General features: G+C 36.1%; 1 protein-coding gene across 2 annotated transcripts; it reads right to left on the bottom strand.

The window, feature by feature from the left end:
* Positions 1-143: 143 nt before the first annotated feature.
* LOC101901482 (lon protease homolog, mitochondrial) lies at positions 144-6,827 on the bottom strand. Of its 2 annotated transcripts, none has more exons than XM_011295767.3 (9): positions 6,295-6,827; positions 5,972-6,224; positions 4,252-4,723; positions 4,059-4,188; positions 2,830-3,364; positions 2,575-2,767; positions 1,791-2,513; positions 762-951; positions 144-684 (listed from the first exon to the last, which is right to left on the bottom strand). In XM_011295767.3, exons 1-9 carry the CDS (start codon positions 6,676-6,678, stop codon positions 499-501), a joined length of 3,066 nt encoding a protein of 1,021 aa, XP_011294069.2. In that variant the 5' UTR covers positions 6,679-6,827; the 3' UTR covers positions 144-498. The 2 variants fall into 2 exon arrangements, with proteins under 2 accessions (XP_011294069.2, XP_005187271.2); XM_005187214.4 differs by having other exon boundaries at positions 4,252-4,669.
* Positions 6,828-14,928: the final 8,101 nt, after the last annotated feature.

Raw genomic sequence — 14,928 nt, 5'->3', positions numbered from 1 at the left:
TCTTCCATAAATGGAATAAATACTAATATCATTTTTTGAAGTATTAGATTTTTAGAATATTCCGTATTTATCAAGATGACTTCTTGAAGCCTTCTACAGTTATCACCCGACCCCAGGGTAGACTAAAAAAAGGTTCACATTAATTTCCACTGTGGCCACATGTGTTCTATATTTTTATTTATTATTATATAACTATTATTACCTTCGTATTTTTATATTATTAACAACATATACTCACTATAGTAAAGATTTGTTTTTTTTGGGGATTTCATTTTTTTTACAAGAAAATTGTAAAAAAATAAATGTAATAAAAACAGTTAAAGTATAACAGTTTCTTACAATATAATACAATTAAATAATGGTCGTGTCTGAGAAAGAAAGCAAAGTCAATAGAAAACGAAACAAAATCAAATTAAGTGTTTTTTTTTTTCATTTAAAAATATAAACTCGTATAATGCTTAGCATTAATAACGCAATGTATTCGTATTTAGTCTAATATTATTGTTGCTGCTGTTGTTGTTGCTGTTTCTGATCCTCTGCATGGCCAAAAGCAATTCGATAGACATCATCATAGACAGAGGCAAAATGAACTTCAAGACCATCTGTTATAAAGGCGGGTAGTTCATCGTAATCTTTGCGATTTTCTTCGGGTAGAATGATGCATGTGACGCCACTACGTTTAGCCTGAGATAGAGAGAGAGGAAAAGAAGGAGAATTAGTTGTGACAAACAAGGAATAGACGATGTATTGGGAATACTTACTGCAATTGTCTTCTCCTTAATGCCACCCACAGGTAATACTCTGCCTTTCAGTGAAACTTCACCAGTCATGGCAATATTTTGCCTTACCGGTTTATTCAAAGCCAAGGACATAAGGGCCGTAACTATGGTCACACCTGCACTGGGTCCATCTTTGGGTGTGGCACCTTCAGGAACGTGTAAATGAACATTGCTGAAAAAATTAATAAAATTCACAGCGGATAATAGCTTTGATTTCAAAATTAAATAAAGAGGAGATGTTTAAAGCCCTTTTTAGGCTATCAAGGACCATTCTATTCTTAGGCATAAAAACAGAGGGCTTCGAAACATTTTTAAAAAGGCTTCTATTTCAGATTGAAGATAGTTAAAGGAAGAGAAGACAGATGAAAGGCTACTGGAAGACCTTAAATTTTCAACCATAGATCGGTAAAGGACTTTTCCAATAACACCCCCGAAAAGCCGTTCCAGAGTTTGTATTTTCAATAGCAGACATTTTCAAAAGGAAGCCGTCCAAGAGCTTCTATTTTCCATAGTAGGCTGTTCAATGACTCATATTTTTAACAGAAACGGGCTATTTTCAAAGAAATGCCATTAAATGGCTCCTATTTTCTGAAGACCGCAGGTAATATGCATCTATTTTTAATAGAAGACCTTTGAAGGGCTTCTGCTTTAAATAGAAAACCGAAAGACGGGTTTTATTTTTTATGAAAGACCATCAAAGGGCTTCTACTTTTAATATAAGATCGATAAAAGGGCTTCCATTTTTTAAAATAGGGCCGATGAAGGTACTATTTCGTTCACAGATACCATTAAAGGTCTTATATTTCAAATAAAACGTCATAAAGGGACTTCTATACCCATTTAAGGACCTGCATATTTTAGAGAAGTGCTTAAGGACCTTCTTAAAAAATGTTTAAAAAATGATCTTTTTCCTTAAAAGATGACTATGAGAAATCGTCCTTATAAACCATGATTATAGCCATTAAAGTCCTTTTTCAAAAAATATCCCATAGCTAACATCTTCATACTTACGTGGTATCTAGGAAATTATTGCTGGCATCCACAGTGCTCATATAATTTCTGGCCACGGTTAAAGCTATTTGTGCTGACTCCTTCATGACATCACCCAAATTGCCGGTGACATTCACACTACCACTTGCACCTTCCGATTTCGAGGATTTGGCCAATGATCTCGGGGCCGTTTCAATATACAATGCTGAACCACCCATTGCTGTCCATGCCAAACCCATAACAACACCGGGTGGAGTTTGTTCATACATACGATCGGATGAGAAGACATGTTTACCCAAGAATGTGGTCAAATTGCTGGCATTCACTTCGAAATGTTCACCTTCTTTTTGTACCAATTTGAAGGCAACTTTTCGCACCACCTTCTCAACCTGTTTCTGGAGATTACGAACACCGGATTCACGGCAATAACTGCGAATTAGAGTATTCAAAGCATCATCGGTAATGGTGAGTTGTTTTTCATCTACACCACAATCACGCATGGCTTGTGGGATGAGATATTGTCGGGCAATGGCAACCTTTTCCTCAGCCACATAACCGGACATTTCAATTAGTTCCATACGATCACGCAACGGTTCGGGTATGGTGTGAATAACATTGGCGGTACAAATGAACAGAACACGAGACAAATCCACGGGAACATCGAGATAATGATCTAAGAAATTGGCATTTTGCTCAGGATCTAAAAGTTCCAACAAGGCTGAACTAGGATCTCCCTGGTAGCCCCTGAAAATGAAATTGAAATATAATTTATAAATTATTATTTAGTAAAGTGTGGGTAGCTCACCGTCCAATCTTATCCACCTCATCGATAAGTACCAAAGGATTTTCAGTCTTGGTCTTCTTCATGCATTGGATTACCTTGCCAGGCATGGCACCCACATAAGTACGGCGATGACCCTTGATTTCGGCCACATCGGTCATGCCGCCCACACTGAAACGGAAATATTCTCGGTTCAGGGCACGGGCAATGGAACGAGCTGTAATAACCCATAACGTTTAAATACTTTTTCTAAAGGAGTTCAAATGTATTTCCGCTTACCAATACTGGTTTTACCCACACCCGGTGGTCCATGGAAGCACAAAATTTTACCCTGTGTCGTGCCCTTTAGCTGTGACACGGCAATAAATTCCAAAATTCTCTTCTTAATATCATCCATGCCGTAGTGGTCATGATCCAGAATTTCTGTGGCTTGTTCCAGACTAAGATTTTCTTCGCTAGAAACACCCCATGGCAGGGTTGTCAACCAATCCAAATAGTTACGGGTAACATTAAATTCTGAACTATGTGATTCCAAGAAATTCAGCTTATTCAGTTCCTCATCGATGACGGCCATAACATTTTCGGGTACATTTTTATCTTTGAGTTTCTCACGATATTTTTCACCAATGGCATCTTTATCATCCTTTTCAATGCCCAATTCCTTTTTGATGGCTCGCAATTGTTCGTGTAGAATATATTTACGATGTTGCTGCTTGACTTTTTCTTCTACTTCGCGTCCAATTTTCTGTTGCAGTTTCGAGAGTTCCAATTCCTTTTTCAAAATGGCCAAAGCCAGATGGAGACGTTTGGTGATCTATGGGTAGGGGTAAAAAAAGAGGAAAGGGAATTAGAATGAAGAATCAATGAATGTGGTTCTGAAATATTCAAAAGAAGGTCTTTGTACGGCCTATAAGTTATTATATGGGCAAGAGAAAGGGGCAATTAAAAATCTGTCATGAACAGGTCTGGTCTTCAAAATGCTCCAATGTTTGATAGGAGAACTTAAAGAGGATGTAATTTTCCACAAGAGATCTATAAATTGATGTTATGTTCAACTGAAAACATATTTGAGAGACTGTTCTGCTTAATGGGAGACCATCAAGAGGGTGGTATGTTCAATAGGAAACATTCGAAGGATTCATGTTTTTTAATGAGAGACCTTTAAAGACCTAAAGGACTGAGAGACCTTTGAAGGAGTCCTTTAAAGTTATTTCATGGATAGGACGTCATTAAAAGGCAACTACGTCCACCAGATGACCTATTTGTGATGTTCCATGTGTTACTATTCCACAGGAGATATGCAGTTTTCAATTGGAGATTTTTAAAGGGACTTTTATTTCCTGCTGGAGATTTCATGAGTCCTACTGGCTTTTAAGGACAATATCAGGACTTTATAAACTTTTTTATAAATTTTATAACACCTTTCGGAGTCTTCTACAAACCCAAAGTATTTTAATGTTCTTCTTAAGGTAAGCATTTTAAAATCTATGTAAATTGTTCATACTTACATCCATTTCTTCCATAACTTTTTGCAGCTCTTCGGGATCAGCAGCCGACAAAGAGGCACCCAAATCGCAAAGATACACGGGGTTGTCAACCACACGTTGATTTTGGTGCAACATTTGTTGTAAACTCTCTCTGCAAAAGAAGGAAAAAATATTAACTCCAAAATACATATATTCCTTTTTTAAACATGCTTACCTATACAAAGGATTCATAATGACAATATCCCGTATGGTCTTTATGACCTCCTGAGTCAGGGCCTTAATCTCTTCGGTTTGTTTGAAATTATCATGTTTAACATTGACAACTTCAACCATTAAGACCGGCAGAGGATCTGAGGGGGTTTCAGCTTCAGTTTCAGTTGTGGTAGTCGTTGATTCAGCGGCCTCCTTTTCCTTGGGAGCAACATTTTCGGTGGAGCCTGCTTTAGCATCTTCTGGCGTTGTTGGTGTTTTCACAACATTGGCATCATACAATGTCTCCGTGGTTGAGGTAGTTTCTGGTGGAACTTCACGTTTCTGTAAACGACCTGTTCTGGCCTTTCGTGCCATTTTACGACGTTCAAGATCTGCGGATGATTTACTGCTGCCACTACCAGTCTGAGCTGTTTCATCAGCTGGTATTTGCATTTTAATATTAAATAGTGGATAATGTATTGTTGTTGTTTTTTCTGAATAAAAGAAATTCGTAGTAAGGAGACAGTAGAGATACATAAAATGTGTACTCCGATTATGGGGGGAGAATACATGGTGTGAGGTGATGGGGGGAAAGACAGATAATAAAGAGGAAAAAGGATTTTTAATAGACCTGTTATGGTTAATAGATGACATATGGCCAATAGAAAGACTTCAAAGAGTTTGTAAAATTAAGGGAAGGCACTGTTTATACAAGTCTTTTCTTGGACAATTGGAGGTCTTTAAAAGCTTCTATGGCCAAAGGAACATCTTGGAAGGGTTTATCCAGTCTCGATTAAATGTCTTCTAAGAGCGTATGTGATTTATAAGATTATAAGGACAAGAGAAAGCAATCAACTAACAATTAAAAATATTTAAATGACTTCCACATTTTTGTGGAAGACCTTAAATGTCTTCAATTTACTTCTATGCCTACGTTACCTGTAAAGCCTTTAAGGGGTTCTGTGGTCAATAGAAGGCATATGGTACATCGAAAATATCGAAAGGAATTATATTGTACCGTGAAGATGTTCAAATAACTTCATTGGGCTGTCGAGGCACTTTAATGGGATTCTATGTCCAATTGGCTTGCAAAGGGCTTTTCAGGAAAAAATATCTTAACAGGCTTCTGCATTCAAAAGAATATTTTTAAAAGAGTTCTATTGCCGCCAAGAGACTTCCTTCATAGAGCATCTATAATAAATAGGTGTTAGGGTGTAATGTCAATCTTCAAAAGAATTCCATAGGGAATAAAAAGTACTAACATTTCTTCTGCGATCAAAATAGGAGCTGAAGGCTTCTGGGTAAGTAGAGGTCCTTCAATGGAATTCTCTTTTCATTATGTCTCCAAAAGGGTTTCAAGGGGAGTACACAATTTTTAGGGAAATTCAACGGTTTAGAGTAGTCCTCTAAAGGATCTTCATTGCAAAGTAAAGAGATGCCAAGGACGTCTATGGTGAAATGGATTCTATAATCCACTAAAAGGACTGATATGATTAGAGGACCTTCTACAGATCTGCTATGAGGGAAACATTTTCCCCAGGTTTCAATTTGTCATTTATAATAAATTTTGGCAACCCTAGACAAAAAGAGTAATTTTGGTCGCTCTTTGCCGCCGATTTCTCTTAGAAATCTCCAAATGACAGCTGAGTTTTGAATGTTTTGGGGAAATATGAGAAGAACATGAATTATGATACGAAATGACTCGAGGAGTTACATCTAATTTGTCTTGTTTTGTTCTTTACCTTGTGGCAATAATTCTTCCAAAATTTGCCCTGTTATCTTTATCCGCCTGTGGGCCACCACAACCATTCTTAATTTATCGCCAAGATCTTGCAATTCCTGGATCTGGGCAAAGGTTCCCACCTTATAGACATCATCCAACTTTTGTACAACTTCCGCTTCATTTGTGCTATCTTTTTTGAGGAACACACCAACATACGGTTGATTTAAGGTCACTTTACGTCTAATTAAATCAATTAATTGGGGATTTGTGATCTAAATGAAACCAAAATAAACATGTTTAAACACCCCTCCCAAATTTTACATAAGCGATGGCAATACTCACTTCCATGATTTTCATGAAACGAGGAAAGACCGGATTACGATGTGTTGCCAGCAGTGGAACATGTGGCCATACCTCGGGCACTGCCACAGTGGCCGGCAACTTTTGATCTTTGTTGACAATGAAATCTTGTGAATCCAAAAGATCTTCATCTTCGCCCTGTTTATTATTGCTACTGCAATATGTTCTCGAACATACGGCCCCTATTGCCGTCCTCCATGGTTGTTGTTGTTGCTGCTGCCGTTGTAGATGAACATTGAATGGCCTTCTTGCTATCAGTGCCGTGTTACTCGGAGAAGCTACTCTGTATGCTGCCGCCGACGTCAACTGGCCAAAGTTGCGTACATGGAATAGCTGCCGCTGTTTTGTGACCAAACGAGCCAACATTTCACTGGAACTTTTAATTGATAAACACTCCGAGAAAGAATCAAAATGAAATCAATCAAGTTGCTGATGCAATGTTCTTGCTTTCTGGACAAAATTGCCGCCGCTTTTGCTTGAGACTTCTTAACACCGCTAATTTCTCTTACAATCTGAAAAATTTCCGATGATTATGTGATTGCCGAGGCAAGCAGTGTTGCCGTTAGAAATTTTTATTTCAGCCCAAATTTTTTATAAAAACCGCCCAAAATCGACCATATCCGCCCAAACTATAAAAAGTTGAAAAATTTTACAATATACATAAAGAAGGTACTCAAGTTTTATTACATTCAATGTATTAAATACATTAGAGAAAATAAAAATTTAGTATATATATATATATATATATATATATATATATATATATATATATATATATATATATATATATAAACTTGAAGTAAAACAACAATCAAATTATTATTTTCTCAATGTCGCAATTAATGTCCGATCTTCACGAAATTGGGGGGGGGGGGGGGGGGGGGCTCGGGTCAGAATAACCCTTATTTCTTTTGGAGATGATTGCATAATATTTAGGGGTTGAAATGGACCAAAAACTGAAAAAATTACTGATTTTGCAGTTGATCTACAGGTGGCAATTAAAGACCAATCGACACGAAAGTTAGCATGGGGCTAGAGCTTAGGGCTGGACAGAAGCCTTCCAATTTAGATGGTCATCGGGTAATATTTAGTGGTTGAAATAGGCCACAACATTTGTGTTAAATAAAAGTCAAATTTTTCATTAAACCGCGAAAATTTTTAATCCCGGCGAAATCACAACTAGACGAACAGATCAACTCTGACCGTTACGTAGATGCCGATAGTAAATATATCGGATGTTTATAGCGAAATATATACAATGTATATATAAGAGGGAGGGGGATGTTAGCTAGAATGCTTATATCTCAAGATTGTACCGATTTCGTCAAATTTTGTCAATTCAGAATGCCCTCTTATATTTTTTTTTTTCATATTTTTATCGCATGCGATTTTTTCAATTTGACTTATACTACTGAAAAGATAGGTAAGCACAGGGAAGAATTCTGGCATTTTGGATGACCATTGGAATATATTTAGCCGTAAAGTGGACCACAAAAACTTACAGCACGACGGAGTGCATAAATATTGGGAAAATGTCCCTGGTCAAAATGCTGGGTTGCCCATATTCGACGGACCCATGACTCTTTGGGCCCATTCCAATCGACGAGTCTTGTCCGCAGGCAACATTCTTTGTGTCAATTGAATTTTGTACGGGAACAAATGCAAATCAATGCGAATAATCCGTTGTAAAGTGGACCGAACCATGCCCAACTGCTGAGAAGGGCGTTTTTGGGATGTTTTTGGGGACCTCTCAATACTGGCTCGTACGGCAGCGATATTCTCGGCCGATCGCCTTGGTCGACTTTTATATGGCCTCTTCGGATTAGAAAGAGCCTTACCAGTCGAAAATGTTTCGTATAAACGCCTAATGGTGCTCTTAGAAGGCGCACTTCTCACATTTTTTAATGTTTTAAATGCACGTTGAGTTTTCATAATTGACTTCTTCTGTTAAATGTAAATTTCAACTATTTCGCGTGGCGTGTATTGGTTCATGGTAAAAATCTGCTTGGACTGACGCTTCAAACGCAGTATGTCATTAAGCGATGTGACATCTTTGTCAAAAGTTATGGCGTTGCCAGATGGGTCCGTCGAATATGGACAACTCTGTATGTTGGAGTGCTCCGTGACATAATTTCAAAAGCGAAATCTTTCAAAATGGATTTGGACATGAGGGGGCTTCTAACATATTGTAGTGTTGTAGGGTATCACATGGTCGGCCCCGCACGACTATAGCCTAATGTATTATATATATATATATATATATATTATTAAAAAACTTAACAAAAATCTATAAAATAAATAACGATTCATCTCAATAAAAAAAATATAAAATTCAGTTAGTAATAAAAAAAATTAAATTACATAAAAATAAACAATGAAAAATAAATTTGTACCCAATATGGAAAAAATCCGCCCAAAATCCGCCCAAACCACAAAATTTATCTTTTTTCCGCCCAAATTTGGACGGAAACGCCCAAAACGGCAACACTGGAGGCAAGTGTCAAAATATTAAGAGAGAAAATGTCCAGGGGGGTTGCCATATTGGCGAGTGAGATGTGTTCTTGTTGCCATATGATATTAGTGTGAGTAAGTTATCGTTATCGGTTATCGGATGATATTTTGACTGTTATTTTGAAAGGGATTTTCTCTCTGGCTGAAGAAATCAGAGCATATTGCGCCCATGATGGAATTTTTCAAGCAAATACACGCATAAACATATCGTGCATATGTTTTGACAGAATAGGGCCACCAAAAGAAAAAGTCGTGCTTACCTGAAAGTTTTATTCTGACTTATGTTATTGTAGCGTGGTTCCTAAGAAATAAATACAGATACAATTTTTGATGAAAACACTTTTGGGCTATTCCAGGACTGCAAGAATGTAAAAGATTTTAGTACGATAACCCATTTTCCATTCATCATATGAGAAACAAATTGCAAAACTAGTAGAATATTGCAGGATCATGGCTAGAGAGCGTATACTATATCATATGATACGGCCAAAACGTGCCTCATAGAAATAAGACCATAGGTCTCTTTGGACCAAATCCGTTTCAGGACATTTGGAGTCGATCTAGCGATGTCCGTCCGTCTGGCTGGCTGGCTTGTACGCACAATAACTCTCGAAAGGAGTATCCGATTTAGTCCAAACATGGTACATCGTAATATTATTATCAAACTTAGATCAAGTTCGGAGATGGGCAATATCGGTCCACTTCTTCTGGTACCTCCCCCACAAAATGTCAACATTTTCAAAGAAAATATTTTTTTTTGCACAGAAAGAGTATCCTTTCTCTGATTTTGCTCCAACTTTGGAAATCCTAATATTTGCATCAGTGCTATGTCAAAGGCGAAAATGGATAATATCGGTCCACTTCATCAAGTACCTCCCTCACGAAGGGTCAAAATTTTGAATAATTACAACTCTTATAAAATAGGATATAAGAGTCCGATTGTCTTGAAATTTCACAAATCACAATATTTCCATTCCTTCCGGTGCCTTCTCCACAAAGGGTCCAAGTTTTGAATAACAAAAATGAACATAAAATCCGAAATAAGCATCCGATTCTCTTAATATTTCACACATCCCATTATTTCCGCTAACACAATATCTGCTGTGAAGATGGGATATATCGGTCCACTATTCCTGGTACCTCCCCCACAAAGTGTCAACATTTTGAATATTCACGAAGCTCATAAAACACGAAATTAACATCCGATACCATTCAGACTTGGCATGTCTCAATATTTTCATCAACACAAGATCTGTTATAAAGATGGTGGTACCTAAATATCTACGAAGCTCATAAAACGCGAAATTAACATCCGATTCCATTCAGATTTGGTACATCGCAATATTTCGATTAACACAAGAGCTGTTATAATGATGTTAGAGATCGGGTTTAAGATTTTGTAAAACAAAACGCTCAAAGAAAACGAAATAATCATCCAATTCTCTTCAATTTTCACAAATTTGCTAACACAAGATCTGTTGTGAAGATAATATGCATCTGTCAACCCCTTCTGGTACCTCACCCACAAAGGGTCACAATTTTCAATACTTTTATCTGCCATAACTTGCTAAACAAGTCGGCGATTCTTTACAATTTGCTATATTTAAATGGTTCCCTTAACCAGAAATATAATTTATCCGAATTTATGATTTCACATAAAAATGGATATTAATTTTCGATTTCCTTTAAATTTTGGACATACCAATATATTTATCGATAACAGATGACGTATGAAAATGGTATTCATCGATCCGCTACATCTGTTACCTCATGCATATTTCCACATTTTCCAAAATTTGCGCATATCTCATTTATCTGGCACGTTGTAATATTTATACCAGTCTTAAGGTGGGAATACATAAAGCGCTTATTTGGCTGGCTTCTTCGATTTTGACCCTAGGCTCCTTTGTTCATTTCCGAAGACGCCAGCCAACGACTTAAGCCAGCCAAATAAGCGCTTTATGTATTCCCGCCCTTAGGTCAGATATGAATTGATCAATATTGGCCAACTGCTTCGGAACCTCCTTGAGAAAGTGTCTACAGTTTGAATAATCATAACTCAAGTCTTAGAGTATACATCTGTCGGAAAAACTGACTGATACTATTTTGCTCGTTACAAATTACATTCCTAATTTATCAAGTTCACTCCTTTGGTATGCTTATACTATGCGCCTAAAAGTATGCTTTGCAGAAATGCCATAAACAAAGATTTTCGGTGTTTCGATGGCAAACGACAACGTTTAAAACAAATAAACGTTTCTACTGAATTGTTAGGTCATATTTATGGGTAATTGAGTTCCTAAAAATATTTGAAATCGAAAAAGAAGTTCTCTGATTTTTGTTTCTCATCAAATCCGGCTTTATTCTGATTTCGCTTCTTTTAATTTTCTTATTATTAAAAAGGTAAATGCTGGACTTATAGCGAAAATTTAGTAGAAAATAAATATTTTTTTTTTTCATGTAAAGTTTATTGATTGTAGTATGCAAGCAAAAATATAGAATAATCCTATATTTTCACAAAAAAAAAAAAAAATGGCGTATGTTTTATGTACAAGTCTTTGGAAACCTAAATGAATGGTCTGATAACATTTCTCCTATAAAGATCTGTTATGGGAATGAAAGAAAATATGTACCTTTTACAAATGAGCAATGATGGAAGTCTATGTAAATGAACTAAATCGGAACTAATGATCGGAAATGTTCATGATTCGGACCATTTTTGTACGTTTCTTATGGAAAAGATCAGTTTTTGCTATTCTGACCCCTCGGGGTGCTTTCAAAATGGGTTTCTGGATACATCGCTGGATGTATTGAATTGTCCGTATAGAAGATCTGTAGAGGTTGTGTGTCGCAGGCGAACTGTAAAAAGAGCTTTCTATAAACTAGATATGAAGGTAGTCATGTGTCGTAAAGATAGTCTTCTACAGTCCAGTCTCCTTCAGTCCTGAAAATTTTTTCATTACGAAAAAATTTCTGCTAATTTTTTTTTCATTTCGAAAAATGTATGATACCAGAGATGGGGATTTACCATTTCAGATCAGCAGGCTAGTCGAGAATTGTAAAAGAAAAACAGTAGGGAAACCATCTCAAGCATTGAAGTATTAATACAGACACCATGAAACTTAAATCCTTTTCGACTGCGACAATAAAATCTCAGACACTTTCAATGTCGTATTGGTGACTGATGAGAAAAGGTGGTCTGAGATGATTCTCCGATCATGCAAGAATGACGAGTTTGTACCATTAATAAAATCGAAAGACGTTAGTCGCATCAGAATTCCGAAATATCGAAAAGCCATGTCCTGAGAATAAAATCGGAAGATCCCAAAGATTTGGTTTATATCCTATGAATTGTTTATTTACTCCTTTTGATAATTCCACCACACCTCCAGAGGAATGGCGTCAAGTCTTATAGTTTAGGACATATACATATCTTAGAATTTAACCTCCATTAAAATTAACCGCCACATCGTCATTATTAAAAGGATTACAAAGATGATAATGCGACTGAAGCTGCACGTACCTGAGAAGAATACTTTGTCCACTAATTAACCCAAAATTCTGTGGGAATCACATTTGACTTTTTCTGAGCCTGGGATTACTTTCTGATCCATAAAGGTTCAGCTCGTCTGAGAAAATACATTTTTAGAGCGGCGGTTCGTCCAGCACTTCTACGAATGGTAATGGCCTTTTCTATCCCTCCCTTTTCAAATCACGTGATTATTGCCTAACAATTTCCTTGTTTATTATTTTTGAATTTCTTTTTCATTTTATTGAACCCGAGAATTTCGTGATTTGTCCGGCTATTGGCAACAGATTAATTTAATTAATCTAAATTAATGAGAAGGCTATCAAAAGGTGAGAAGGCAAAAGGGTGAGAAGGCTATTAAAAGGTGTTAAGGGTTAAGTAGCTGCAATCAGTAAATAATCGCAATTTAATAGACGAGTGTTTTTTTACTCTGGCAAAAAAAAAAATCTCTTAGAGATGTGACTCTTGTCTGTCCTCTTATCAAACAATGGGGTTATGTTTTTTTTTTGATTTATGTCTACATAACTGCATACATATGGACATATGTATGTGAATCTGTGCAATTCATTAATTAATAGATTAAATTAATAGCTCTAGACAGCTGAAGCAAAAAAAAAAAAAAGAAAAACGACCATCACATGCTCTAATTAAAATTCTGTTAATCTAGCCGGCAGATTAAATGTGAAGTTGGATTGATTTGTTGGAAATCATATGCAAGTGCATATGTTAATCAGCACATACAATATAAGTCAATATGTTCATGTATAGGTTAGTTAGGATCGTTACCCTACAAGAGGTCTTTCTGGAATTATTTTTTCATTTAAAAAAGAAAAACATATATTTTCCTTCACGTTGGGCGCCATTCACAACTTTCTCGGGAAAAAAATTGAATTTCAAACCAAACAAAACAAATATGTTTCCACACGTTGGGCGCCATTTAGAACTTTCTCTTGAAAAAAAAAAAAAAAAAAAAAACTAAATTAAGCAAAATACATATTTTCCCCACGTTGGGCGCCATTCAGAACTTTCTCTGAAAAATTTTCATTTTAAATTAAACAAAACATATATTTTTCACACGTTGGGCGCCATTTATAACTTTCTCTAGAAAAAAATTTAATTAAGCAAAACATTTATTTTTAGCAACGTTGGGCGCCATTTAGAATTTTCTCCATAAAATTACATATTATCACATAACTTTTATAAGGATTTACATAACTCTTATGAGGACAGCCAGCTAGTCTATAAAACATGAATCTATGGCCTATTACAAAGACCTCAACCTACAGTAGATTATAACAACTACCTTCTCTGGTAACTTTTACATACAGCCATATCTGCTAGACTGGCCATTTAAGGTAGACTGGCTTCACTAAGGTCCAGCAAAAAAAAGTAACTCCCATCTCTGATCACATTTTATATATTCCATCCCGGAAGTCGCATACTTCAGATATTATCCTTTATCCCATAAAGGTATGCATCACTGGTTGTATATAAAAAACTCCCATCGCTGACACTTTATACAGACTTACATCTCTGGTGGTGTATAAAGATTGCCTTCAATCAATCCTTTACGAACTACATCAAATGTCGGTAAGGCTATGCTGCAAAGGTTCTCTATAAATAAACTTGATAAAAACTCCAATTTCTGGTATTTTATTCAGAATCAAATCTCTAAAAATTCTATAAGGACAGCCAGCTGTAGTAATCTATGAAGACATCAATCTATGGTCTGTTACAAAGTCTCCCACTTTTAGTAGACTCCCATTTCTGTCAATATGTTCATCTGTAGGTAGTTAGGATCAATGACCTAAAATAGGACTTTCTTAAAAAAATATTTTAAATTAAGCAACATCTATATTTTCCCTACGTTGGGCGCCATTCAGAACTTTCTCTTGACAAAAAAATTTAATTTTAAATTTAACAAACCATATCTTTTCCCCCCACGTTGGGCGCCATTCAGAACTTTCTCTGGGAAAAAATTAATTAAATAGTCTTAAGCAAAATATATATTTTTTCCCACGTTGGGCGCCATTCAGAAATTTCTTAAAAAAACTATATTTTATCAGCGAAAAATAAACCTGTTGCCCTTCTCAAATCAACCAACAATATTTCGAACATCTACACACAAAAAGACCTAACTGATTCCAGTCAAAGTTAAGTTCCTCCGAATTCAGAATCAAATCTCTAAAAATTCTATAAGGACAGCCAGCTGTAGTAATCTATAAAGACATCAATCTATGGTCTGTTACAAAGTCTCCCACTTTTAGTAATTTAGAAAGACTCCCATCTCTGTCAATATGTTCATCTGTAGGTAGTAAGGATCAATGAGCTAAAATAGGATTTTCTATAAAAATATATATTAAATTAAGCAAAACCTATATTTTCCCCACGTTGGGCGCCATTCAAAACTTTATCTCTCTAAAAAAAATTTATTTTAAATTAAACAAAGCTTATCTTTCTCCCACGTTGGGCGCCATTCAGAACTTTCTCTGGGAGAAAATTAATTTTAAATTAAGCAAAATAATATTTTTTCCCACGTTGGGCGCCATTCAGGATTTTCTTCAAAAAAACTACAT

The sequence above is a fragment of the Musca domestica genome, unplaced genomic scaffold, assembly GCF_030504385.1.
Source record: "Musca domestica strain aabys unplaced genomic scaffold, Musca_domestica.polishedcontigs.V.1.1 6, whole genome shotgun sequence".
Taxonomy (NCBI): domain Eukaryota; kingdom Metazoa; phylum Arthropoda; class Insecta; order Diptera; family Muscidae; genus Musca; species Musca domestica.
The sequence above is the reverse complement of the archived record's forward strand: the minus strand, read 5'-3'. Positions and strand labels throughout refer to the sequence as shown.